Source organism: Sphaerodactylus townsendi, linkage group LG07 (genome assembly GCF_021028975.2).
Source record: "Sphaerodactylus townsendi isolate TG3544 linkage group LG07, MPM_Stown_v2.3, whole genome shotgun sequence".
Classification (NCBI taxonomy): domain Eukaryota; kingdom Metazoa; phylum Chordata; class Lepidosauria; order Squamata; family Sphaerodactylidae; genus Sphaerodactylus; species Sphaerodactylus townsendi.
Window position 1 is genome coordinate 29,850,643 of NC_059431.1, and position 12,981 is coordinate 29,863,623.

The 12,981-nt window shown below is 41.9% G+C and overlaps 1 protein-coding gene across 3 annotated transcripts in view; it reads left to right on the top strand.

Annotated features, from left to right (window-relative positions):
* Positions 1-12,981, top strand: part of RAB3C (RAB3C, member RAS oncogene family) — a 140,180-nt gene that overhangs the window by 64,754 nt on the left and 62,445 nt on the right. For all 3 annotated transcript variants that reach the window (XM_048504743.1, XM_048504741.1, XM_048504744.1), the window contains exon 3: positions 28-146. In XM_048504743.1, coding sequence (XP_048360700.1) covers positions 28-146 — 119 coding nt within the window. The remainder of the gene's footprint in view (positions 1-27; positions 147-12,981) is intronic.

Here is a 12,981-nt window from a genome sequence, read left to right on the forward strand (position 1 = left end):
GATTTGTTTCTGCTTTATCCATCTTAGGATACAGCTGGACAGGAGAGATACAGGACAATTACTACAGCCTACTATCGGGGTGCGATGGGCTTCATTTTAATGTATGACATCACCAACGAAGAGTCCTTCAACGCTGTGCAAGATTGGTGAGTAAAACCTGGGAACAAAAACTATTGGGCATGTTACTGTTGCGGTTATGAAATCTCTCGGGAAGTAACTTTCTAAAAATTGCTATTGTTTCATTTTGGGTAAATATTTCTATCTTGCTAGCACGAATTTGATTTTGAGAATGTTTCACTTTGGATCCCTGTTTCCCTCACATCAGGCCGAATTCCCACGGAAAATTTAATCTTGATACAACCAATTTTCCAAAGAATCGGCACCTTTTCGTCCAGGTTCCAACATCTTCACTGCAGCATGTTTCTAGTGACGACGTCTAGGCCTGCCCCTTGGGGGGTGCCTGCTGTCAAGGATGCAATTGTTAAGCTAGCAGCACCAAAATTTCAGAGTATCTTTAGGAGACCCTCCTGATGATACCGCCCAGGTTTGGTGAAGTTTGGGTCATGGGGGCCAAAGTTATGGACCCTCAAATGTGTAGGCCCCATTTCCTATTAGCTTCCATTGGATATGCATATACAAGCAGATCCAGGAAAATCCCGTGATAAGGGAGGGGGGAGCACCAGAAATGAATCTGATCTGTGTTCCATGGTTCAGCATTGGGGAGACTGCGAGGAAACCTGGATATTTCAAGTGACTATCCCAGGATAAATCGCCAGTGGGAAATCACCCTCAGTGTCAAGCTTCTAATTTTCTACCTTGACAGCTCACCACCCCTCGCTGCAGACCTACTCAGAAAACTATCTCAAAGTTGTAGTTATGTAATACAGCTACTGTTTTTTTTTTCAGTTGAGCTTTTGAATGTTGGCTCACAGTATCAGCCATCGCTTCGCAGTTTTGAGCAGGCCATTTGTATTGGAGAGAATACCATGTAGGAGGCAAGGGTTCAATATCCCATTCGTTTTTGTTTCGGCTTGTGGGATTTCACACAACTGTGGCTTCGGAAATTCCTGGAAATTTGGGAGTGGTGCCGGGCAGAGGGCAGAATTTGGGGAAGGGGCTCAGCAGGGATGTGATGCAATAGAGACTGCCCTCCAAAGCTGGCACGTCGCCCATGGCAACTGATTTGTGTCATGTCACAATCATTTGTAATTCCAGGAAAACTCCAGGATCCACCTTGAGGTTGATAACTCTAATTGTATATATCCTATGTAATGGGAAGTCTAGTCCCAATATTGGCTGCAAATCTTCTTCAGGCACACCACGATTGCTGGATAATCCAGTAATTTAGTAGAGGCTTCCTTACCCACATTCCTGTATTCTGTTTGTCCCAAGAGGCATAATGCCTGTGCTGGGAATTGATCGTGCTTTCTGCTCCACTACATATCATTCATTGGGCACTCTGCATCTTGTTAATATTTCAACATTTGCATTTTTGCTTTTCCTGGATAATTTATAGAAGCAAATCAAATGCCCTACTAGCAGGGACAAGCTATGAAGACCAGCAGCACCAGAGCATGCTACAGTGTGAGTGTTCTGGAGAACAACAAAACAGCCATTCTGGGGAGTGGTCTTCTGGCTCATTGTTTTCATTTTTTCCCCTCGAACACTTGCACTGTTTCCTGTCTTGTCACTGTTGATCATTGTGCTCTAGTAGTTGTCGGGGTTTGAAAGCTGGTCAAGTGAATAAGGATTTTGACAGCAGTGCAATATACAACAAGCAGAAATGATAGTGAAGATTAAATAGAGGGGATTTATAAAGAAAGCTCAGCAGAGTGGGACAGCTGGAGTGAACAATAAGAAGCAGTAAGGTTAGTGTTAGGATTTGCAAGTGTCTGTCACAATCCTGACAATAAGGGGTTAGCTGTGTGCATATTAATTAGCTAGTGAGGTCAGTGTCTTGTGACCAGTTCATTGATTAGTCATAGAATAGAATAGAATAGAATAGAATAGAATAGAATAGAATAGAATAGAATAGAATAGAATCTTTATTGGCCAAGTGTGATTGGACACAAGGAATTTGTCTCCGGTGCATATGCTCTCAGTGTACATAAAAGAAAATACATTTGTCAAGAATCATAAGGTACAGCACTTAATGATTGTCATATAGGTCTAGTAAGCAATCAGGAAACAATCAATAGTAATAAAACATAAAATGTAAAATCCCATAAAGGAAATAAAAGTAAGAATGTCCAGCTTTTAGGCTATAGTCATGCAGGTCCCTTAATTGGGAGGAGATGGGTGACTAGGAATGATGAAAAAAGTAGTGCAATGAATTATAATAAATATACAACAATAGTTTGACATTGGGGAATTGCTTGTTTAACAGAGTGATGGCATTCGGAAAAAAACTGTTCTTATGTCTAGTTGTCTTGGTGTGCAGTGCTCTGAAATGATTTAGAGGGTAAGAGTTAAGGGGAAACAGTTTATGTCAGGATCTACAGGAGGTCAGTAAATGTTACTGCACAGCCCTTTTGACCGATGCAGTATACAGGTCCTCAATGGAAGCGGAGTTAGCAGCGGTGAAATTTCTGAAGTTCTGATTATTCTCTGAAGTCTGTGTCGATCTTGTTGGAGTTTGCAGAACCAAACCACACAGTTATAAGTTAGATGGCAGACTCAATGATTCCTCTGTAGAACTGTATCGGCAGCTCCTTAGGCAGTTTTGAGCTTCCTGAGTTGGCCTTAGAAAAGAACATTCTTTGTTGTGCTTTTTAATGACATTTTTTTGATAGTAGGTGTCCATTTTAGGTCATGAGGGAATGTGATGGAGCCTAGAAATTTAAAGGTCTCTACTGTTGATACTGTGTTGTCTAGTATTGTGAGAGGAGGTAGGATGGGAGGGTTTCTCCTGAAATCTACCACCATTTCTACGGTTTTAAGTGTGTTCAGTTCTAGATTGTTCCAGTGGCACCACGAGGCTAGTTGTTCAACCTCCCGTCATTGGGCAGTTAATCCAACATTGCTTATGTGAGGCAGAGCAGTAGGTCAGAGGTTATAAAGTTAACTATGTTTCTTTGGTTCACACACGCACACACACACACACAGTTTGCACCAACACACAGGTTTTTCTTTTGTACCTGTAAGATGGATTCACCGTCAGAGGTGAATGCCTAGGCCACATGTGGGCTCACATGTACCTAAGTTCTGTAACTAAGTTTGTACTAGAATAGTAAGGATTTATTGTGTTTATTCCATGTATACCCTATCCTGATTTAGTTAAGTAAAGTTTTAACCGTTTATAATCACAGCAAAAGTCTCCTGATCTTTCCTCTCACTCTGCTTATTACTCAAATAGGGAAGCAGTTTCCCCAACAGTTGGTGTTTCCTACCAGAGGTTTATTATTGACTATTGCTTAAAATTATTTTACTGACTGACTTGTTTTATCTTTGCTTTTATTGTGAACTGCCCTGGGCCTGCATTGTAGGGGAAAAGCTGAACTATAGTCAAATTAAATGTTAAACTCCCTTCATGAAGTAAAAATCACAACAATCATAACTATTCCAACCCCCCTTTCCTTATATGCTGAGATGCCACCTTTCCGTCACCTCCTGCAGTGAGACACTCAATAATTCTTTCACCTTCATTTAACACTCCATTAATTTGCAGAGTGGCTCTAACAGGGATATCGCCTTGAGCCTTGTACCTAGCCCTTACAAGAGGGTACAGACTACCAAAAATAACAGTCCAGAGCAAAACAAGCTCTGATATCTTAGTATATCTACTAACTTCCCCACATGAAAGAGAAATTAAGATAGGAACTCTTGTTCCAACATAAGGCATGTTTTTAAAATTTTATACAAAAATGTGGTCACATGTGTAGCTTTGAGCATTAGCTTGAAAATCTCTCTGTCTCTCCTGCCCAGATATGTGGTTTCTCTTTAACCAGATCACATTTTCATTCATGCATAATCTTCATTTTAGAAAACTTATCTTCGTTTTCTGGTGGCATTCCATAATAACCGGATAGTTCTAGCCTTGACTGTCCCACTGAAAAATGAATAGTCAAAACAGAAAAGGTTTCTCGATAACTAGGGCTGATTCCGCATGGGCCAAAAACAGTGGTGTGAAAATGGTGTGAAAATGGTGTAAAAAGGTTTAAAATGGTGTAAAAGGATTTATACTGTTGTCACACTGTTTTCACACCGCTGTTTTTGGCCCATGCAGAATCAGCCAAAGATAGTGGAAAACACCTCTGAAATCATTATGCTCTTCACAGGGCAAGAAATGACCAAATCAAAAGGTCACTGGGCATCAGTCACATTAAAGTCCATCACAACCTTAAGCTGGGGGTTGCATCAGAATTAGCCGATGCCTAGGGCAGCTGAGTCTTGGCCACATGGAGCAATTAAGAAGAAATCAATACTCTTCATGCGAGCCTGGCTGGCACAGTGCCACATGTCAGGAGGAGGTAATTTTCACCACCACCATGACCACTATTGCCTGCTACTGATCTCTGCTTTATAGCTTCCCTTTTGTAACCGGTAATTGTTTTCAATGAGCGGAGGCTGGAGCATTAGTAAGAACCATAAAACTGCTGCCAAGGTCTGTGATAATCAGAAAAGCTAAAGAAGCCTGCAATTGACAGGGCTGCATTATGTAAGTATAGAAAGAGCAAATAAACTTCATAGACCTTGTTAGAGTTTATTTAGACATGGCTCAAGAAGACTATTTTGCCAGTTTCTCTCTGTGTGTATGTAATAAGTCAAATCCTCCAGGTCCACCATATATGCTCAATGGCCTTGCACAGCTTGGTTTCGGAAGACAGTCGGTACCCAGTACAGATAAACTCGAACACTTCTATATCCCAGTGAAATGTCTGAGAAGGTTTAAGCCCCTGCTTAGGGCCAAGCTGCCACAGTCTGGGATTCATCTTGCAGCCATTTTAAAAGCATTTGTAGTTCTTTAAAAATTGTCGCAAAGTCCCTATCTGGATTGGGAGCACAGTGGCACTAGGAACTCTTGAACACCAGTACTTTTTAAGGTAGAGAAATGCCCGCCCCCCATGGCTGTTTCAACATTTGAATGGGCATGGGGAGAGGGGTGACAAGAGCTCCTGGAGCCACCATGCTCTCAGTCCAAATTGGGGCCAATTTTTAAAGAATTATAAATACTTTCAAAATGGTGTCAGAAGCCACAAGACGAATCTGTGCCCTCAGTCACTTGTTGACTGGCCCAATATCTCTTTCACATAAATGATACTTAAAGGTGTTTGGTTTTGATTGGTACAATTCTACAGTTTTTAGTAAATATTTCAGTTTAAAATTTGCATAAGCATTTAAATGTTTTCTCTTTTATTCTTTTGAAACTGTTGGAAGGGGGTTGGTATGCCCCAATTGTCTGGCTACTTAAGGCTGCCTGCTATAGTCACAATGATTCCTTCCTGTGAAAGGGAGACTCACAGGAAAAGACTTCATGTGATACAGAAAAAACTTGATTAGCCTGATTAGAGGGGTTTGTCACAGAGGAAGACAGTGCACAGTTTACCATATCACTGTTCTGGGTAGGAGCGCTCAGTTTGGCTTCAAGATCCATATTAAAATTCTGTTGCTGAGCTTGTAGAAAAGAGTTGGTGAATTTGGAGGACAGGGTAGCAGACCCTTTTTATTTATTTATTAATTTATTAATTAAACTTATAGGCCGCCTCATCCCCGAAGGGAATTTCGAGGCGGCTCACAACATGGCTGTTCCAATGAGCAGCAATCGACAAATCAATTCAACAATCAATGAATCAGCACATAAAAACTTAATCTCTTAAAACCTATGCAGCAATAGATTAAATAACCAAATATTTTAAAACAAAGAGATTGTTTTAAAAACAGAAGTTTCCAAACCAAGGCCAAGGGGAGGAGGAGATAGGTAGGGCCCGCGATGTTATCAATGGATCAGGCCCAACCAAAAATAAAAAGATGGAGACAGGCAGCCTCAGCTTCGGTGGGGGGCAGTAGGACCACGGCCGGCCTCTCCAAAAGCCCCGTGGAATAGCTCTGTCTTGCAGGCCCTGCGGAACTCACCAAGGTCCCGCAGGGTCCGGATAGCTGGAGGTAGAGCATTCCACCGTAAAGGCTCTGGCCCGGGTCGAGGCCAGCCCGATATCATCAGCGGGGCTAAGGGTGCTCACCAGCAGTTCTGCTGCTTACCCGAGAAACGCCAGTGAGCACTCCTGTGGGACATAAGGGGTGATGCGGTCCCGTAGGTATGAGGTTTTGATTTGTTTAAGCAGCTGTTTCCAGAAATCTTCAGATCTGTGCTGATCAAAGTAAACCTTTAAACAAAGCCACAGTTTGAAAAGTTGAGAATCACCTTCTCTGCCAGTTCTATCACCCACAATAGCTAAGTTTAGTGGTTTTCTATGAAATGCTCCAGTTTTTTTAATCCTAATATTTTCCTGCCTATAGCTAGGATATTTTGTCATCATTTGTTTAATATATTTATATGTAGCTCCATTAAAGCACATCAAAGGTAGTTTCCAATATATGAAAATATATAATGGATAAAATTTACTGTAAAATCAAATTCAAATAAACGCAATATCAAGCAAATAGTCATAAAATCAAAATCACGCTCAGGACAATCCTTGAATGTGGGGTTTATGTTCGAGGTGGGATGGGTTGTTTTATGTAGGTCTATGGTATTGCTCAGTGGTGTAGGAGCAGCAGTAGCATAGTGATTAAGAGAAGGTGTACTCTAATCTGGAGGAACCGGGTTTGATTCCCCACTCTGTCGCTTGAGCTGTGGAGGCTTATCTGGGGAATTCAGATTATCCTGTGCACTCCCACACACACCAGCTGGGTGACCTTGGGCTAGTCTCAGCTTTTCGGAGCTCTCTCAGCCCCACCCACCTCACAGGGTGCTTGTTGTGAGGGGGGAAGGGAAAGGAGTTTGTAAGCCCCTTTGAGTCTCCTTGCAGGAGAGAAAGGGGGGGATATAAATCCAACTCCTCTTCTTCTTCTCCTCACCATCTTGACTTTTAAAAAAAGAAGAGGTAAAGAAGTTAGTTTTCGGAATTATTATTATGGAATGTTTTTAAACATGTTTGTATGTGGTCCGAGCCTAGCCATCAATCAGGGAGGAGGGGGCAATAAATGTAATAAAATAAAAAATAAATAACCAAATATCAGCTCTGTGGAACCATTTCAACTCAGAAAAATGGTAACAGTGTGTTAACGTGGGGGAAGGCTTAATCTTCCTCCCACTTTTAACAGTCCCAATGTGAATCAAAGTCCTACACAGCCACTTCTGAAGACAGAGAGAAAATGCTTGATAGTTCATTGAAGACACTGTTTACATCAGTGGTGGCGAACCTGTGGCACGAGTGCCAGAGGTGGCACTCAGAGCCCTCTCTGTGGGTACACGTGCACAGAGTTCGTCATGTGAGGGGATCGCCCCCCCCCCACACACACATCTAGGCTGGTCCGGGCCACTGTGCACAACATGTAGGTAACCCTCTTAAGTGCTGTTAAACCCCACTGATTTTCATGGGAAGAACTAAAGCGTGATCCTTTACTTGAGAATAAGCTCGGTTGCTGGCAATGAAGCTTGCTTCTAAACCCTCCTAGGGTCGTGATTTACCCATTTGAAGCGTTGCACGATTGCTTCAAAGCAAAGCCACCGACAACCACCAAGCTTACTCCCAAGTAATGCGTGCCTTGGAGCCAACTGTTTTTTCTAAACTAAAACCTCAGTATTCAGGTTAAATTGTCGTGTTGGCACTTTGCGATAAATAAGTGGGTTTTGGGTTGCAGTTTGGGCACTCAGTCTCGAAAAGGTTCACCATCACTGGTCTACATCATGTGTCGTTTGGCCCTCAGTTGGGAAATTCTTGGAGATTGGGGGCGGAGCTGGGGGAAGGCAGAATTTGGACAGGGAGCTCAGCAGAGATGTGATCCCACAGAGTCGATCTTCCAAAGCAATTTCTCCAGGGGAATTGATCCCTGTAGTTTGCAGATCAGTTGTAATTGTAGGAAAAGTCCAGGCTCCACCTGGAGGATGGCATCCCTTTCCTCAAGGCAGCTGTGCAAAAGATTGGACAGACCTATGAATATATAGTTAAGGGAATATAAATCCAAAGCTGCCCTCCTACAGTTCAGTTCCAGGGTTGACTTCTCCCTTTTAAAATGATATTGGTCTCAAACTCCCGTTCTTAACAACCATTTTACAAAACACACAAAACAAAACACAATTTTGAGCATGATTACAGCCTTTTCCACAGCTGATGTGACTTTCAAAACCTGGCTTTTTTTTAAAAAAAAAAAAGACAGTTGCACTCTCTAGTGCTGAAGCAACGTTTCGCGGTGCTTGATTTGTCTACCAACAAAACTTCCAAAGGTTTACAGAATTCAGGCAGAATAGAAACTTTGCAATAAAATACTTATTCCCCGTGGTCTTTCCCCAAATGGGATTAAGCAGAGCCAATTGAAGAACAGTCACAGCAAAGTTTCTGTGGCATAAATCACTTTGGAGATGCAAAGCTTTGTGAGAGATTTCAGAGTATGATTAATGTGGGCAACCTGAAGGAAACAGGAGCCCAAACAGTATCCATTAATCTCTTCTTCACATTTATATTCTCCCCATCTTCCAAGCAACCCATGCATAAGGTGATCCTGCTTTTTATTCCTTACAACAACCCTTTGCAGTAGGGTAGACTGAAAGAGAATGACTAGCCCTGTGCCATCCAACGAGCTCTATGGCCCAAGTGGTAATTTGACCCAAGATTGTGAAATGTACGTGTAGCCATGTAATTAATGTGATTTTTACAACAGAGCCAATAGTGACTCCTTAGGGTAATTCACAAATGTATGATTTCTCTGGTCCTGGAAACTATCACATAATCTGAGAGCCACGATCAATGTGCCATTATTGCGTGTTACCATTTAATGTTTTAATTATTCATGAGGCTTTTATTATTTTAATTGTAATTTTATGCTGTAAATTGCCCTAAGTCCAGCTTCAATTGGGAAGGGTGGGGTAAAAATATAATAATAAAATGAATAAACACTTTTAACAACCAGCACAAGTGGGGACCCTACATGCTGTGGTCAAAACATAAAAGAGCCGGCGTGTGTCTGTGAGACACAAAATTCCCATTGCACATGTGACAGCAGAATCCTGAGGGCTGGTTGTCTGATTGGGACTGTGCATCCAGATAAAGTTAAACTGAAAATAAATCCCATAAAAGCTGTTGACTTGGCACCGCTGCCTCTAAACTTGGACTTTCCAGTTACCTTCTTAATGCTGCAACCCTTTAATACAGTTCCTCATGTTGTGGTGACTCCAACCCTAACATTTATCCATTTTACAGATGGAGAACACTGATGCAGAGAGTCTTAGGCGACCCCTGTGAAAGGGTCGTTCGACCCCCAAAGGGGTCCCGACCCCCAGGTTGAGAACCACAGGTGGTGAGGAAGAAGCAAAGCAGAATGCTGGGCTCAGCCCCCCCCCCCCAAAAAAGCCAGAAACCCCCAACCAATATGGGTGTTTGGCTTTTTTTTTCAGCTTTTGCGAAAATTTCTTGGGTTGTTTTTAAACCCGTACTTGAAAAATACCGTACCAGAAAAAATGGTGGGCATCCCTAAGTCTGATACTATACCAACTGCACCATGCAGGGTCTCAAATAATCTGGGGAGTGGAGTGAGGCCTTTTGCTAGCATTTCCATTCCCGCCCCTCATCTAGCCATACTGCTGAAGGACAAAGAATAGCAGAAGATCAATAGTGACCTGGAAAAAGAGAAGTTACACCCTCATCTTGACTGAAATTAAGTTTTAAAAATGCCTACCTTCTTATTGGGGAGGGCAGAAGCAGAGCAGGGGATATGGGGTGGAGCCAGAAAGAGCCCCTGCATGTGCCGTTCCTTTGCAAAAGCCAACTCTCTGTTATTACTATATTGATGTATTGATACAAGCATTTAGAGAAGTGGGAAGGAGTCAGCCATGGAGAAGAGGGTGAGGGGGAAGCATGCAAAGCAGTATGAGGGAGTGGCGGGGGGTGAGACTAGGTGGGCTGGCTGCAGGAAGAGGTCCAGGGCCAAGCTGTGCTCTGCCTGCTCTGCAAATCTGCCTGCTCTGGCTAAGAAGCAAAATTAAATTCGTACTAGAAGTGGTTTTGCTTGCCACAGGGAGAATAGAAAGTGAAAGCAGAGCTTGAGGAAATACGTTGCTACAAGAAATCTCGTGGCAACACGTATTTGCCCCCACCATGCAGCAGATGCCTTGTGCGTGATCGGCCTGTATGTTGCGAGCCCACTCTACCAATGGTTATCCATCTCTCTTCTCAAACATTATTTTTGTGGGGAAATGAAGCTGGGATGAACTTACCAGTCTTCTGAAATTTTGAGTTCTGTACTCCCGAATCTAGCAAAAAAAAAAACCCCTTCAAGTATGTTTTATTTTCTAATCCTGTGTACATTGTAACCTATGTACATGACATTGTAAGTGTTATGCTTATTTCAGTGAGATTGTGTCCATTTACAGGATATTTTAACCCATGGCTGTTAGCCCAATCGTGTTTGTGGGTTTACATTCCTTTCTTCTGCTGGTTGGCAAATGCTTGTGAAAAGCATGAATGAAAAACAGCATGACAGCAGGTTTGCAGACTGTACCTCAGTATACATTGTAAGCTGCAAACTGCTGAATTCTGTACACAGCATCTAAGAGATCCATGTAATTGGGCTGCTGGATTTAATTTATTTTAACTAATTACCTTTACCAAATTTGAACAAGGAATAAATGAATGCCAAAAGCCGTCTCATGCTGCTTTTGTTTACGTTATTTGATTAGTTTTGAAATAGATTTCAGTGACTGCTCATACCCTCCTATATGGCACAGCATGCTGTGTGTATTTGCATGCTGTTTGGACAGGCTCAAAGAGATCGTAAACAATTGCTTTTAGCAAAGAACGTGGCAATTTAGCATATGGGAACTAGTGTTTTAGTGTGTGTAACTGCTCATATAACCACTGAATATGTGTTAGCAAAGCAAAGTAAATGCTTGGGGGGGTGGAATCTTCACAGCCTGTCAGAAGCAGTTGAGTTTCCTTCCTGCCATATGCAGAGGTCTGTTTTTGAGGTACCTCTACATATTTTCCAAAATGATATTTTATAGTGGCACATCATAAGTAGAATCTGGCTAAGGGGAGAGGCTGGACTCTTTTAAGAATTTGCTGCTCAGTAGAAGTAAAAGAGACCTGCTACAGTTTCCAGGTGGCTCGAGCCTTCCGGCTCAGTAGGGATTTGAACTCAAGTCTTAACTGCTATGCCACACTCCTGGAATAGCCTCAAGAGATGGCCATACTGCTTTCAGGAGCTCAAGAGAAAAGAACAGTAATCAAAAGGAGATCAAACCCCACAATTCATTGATGCCACTTGAAAGAGGACCCATCTTTATAACAGCGGAATGTAGTACCAAATTTATACATAACCTCAAGACTGTCAGGTTATCCACAAGTGTGGATATGTTCTAACCATTTATTCGCTCATCTTGTCAGTCTAACCCTTGTCAGTATCCACAAATTGCTCCATTTTTGGAAATCTTGGGGTCCGGTTGTTTCCATCATGCAACACAGAAAGAACACTTGAATATAACTTCTGTTATAGACATTTCAAACATTCACGCTTCACAAGAAGTGTAGTTATCAGTTGATAAGTGTGGCTGCGCAATTTAACTCTCAGCCAAAAGTAATCTGTATTTGTTTAAAAAATTGTTATGTATAACAGTTTATATTCCAAGCTGTTTTTACAGAGTAGCATGTATTATTATTCTTGGTACAGTGCTTGGAAGGTCTTGATATTTATGATCTCATATTAGGAAACATGACACATTATTGCCTAGGGTAGCAGTAACAATACTGAAGGTCATGCCTAGAAGAAAAATAGCCCTTGTGCTAAAAGATAAACAAAATTTTAGACAAACTCAGAGCCAGCATGGTGTAGTGGTGAAAGGCAGGTGAACTCTAATCTGGTGAACTCTAATCTAACCCTACACATGAACCTTGCTGGATGATTTCGGACTGGTCACAGTTCTCTCAGAACTCTCTCAGCCATACCTACCTGACATAGTATCTGTTGTGGGGAGAGAAAGGGAATGAGTTTGTAAGCAGTTTTGAGATTCTTCTCCTTCTCCTTCTGTATAGACCAGAGATTGTCAACTTCTGCATTCTTAGTAGAGACGCTATGCTTCATATGTTCAAGTTCATGGTCTGATCAGTTTTGCTGACAAATTATGTTCTACATTAAAGTTGGTTGCATTTGGCACACAGGTAGGCAGGAAGAACAGCCAGACTGATCAAATGCATGTTGGGTGAGAAACAAATGTTGTTCCAGCAGACCTCTCAAGAAGCAAAGTAGCCATTATCGTTTGTCTTTCTGGAATGTTTATGTGATAGCAGCACATTGCAACGCAGAGCTACAGATTCGTTTTTTAACATTATTATTAGTGTGATTACCCATTAAGCTGCTGCTGTTGAATTTGACATCTGTCTAGGATAAACCATCAGTCATCTATGATGTGCATTTAAAACTTAAGTAATCAAGCTCTGGCCTCCACCACGACCATGCTTTAATACTCTAAATGCACAATTATTTTGAGTAGCTGGAAATCTTCCACTCTGACAGTTGTTCTGGCACCTTGCTGTCACTTGACATAGTTGAAATACAGAAATAGAACTGAATGTCATTTGCTTATTGATGGCAGATTCCTAAGTGATTTCCTGTTAGTGTTGAACAGCATGGGGGATAGACCAGAACCATTAGGAGCCACATGTTTCAGATGAGAGTGGGGAATTGAGCGTTTTTCCCCCACCACTAACTGTAGAACTTGTCCATTCAATATGATCAGAACATGGGGCCCCGATATACACCTCTGCTAACCAATCTAGAAGAATATTGTGGTAGACAATACTGAAAGATGAGCAGAGATTCAGGGTCATG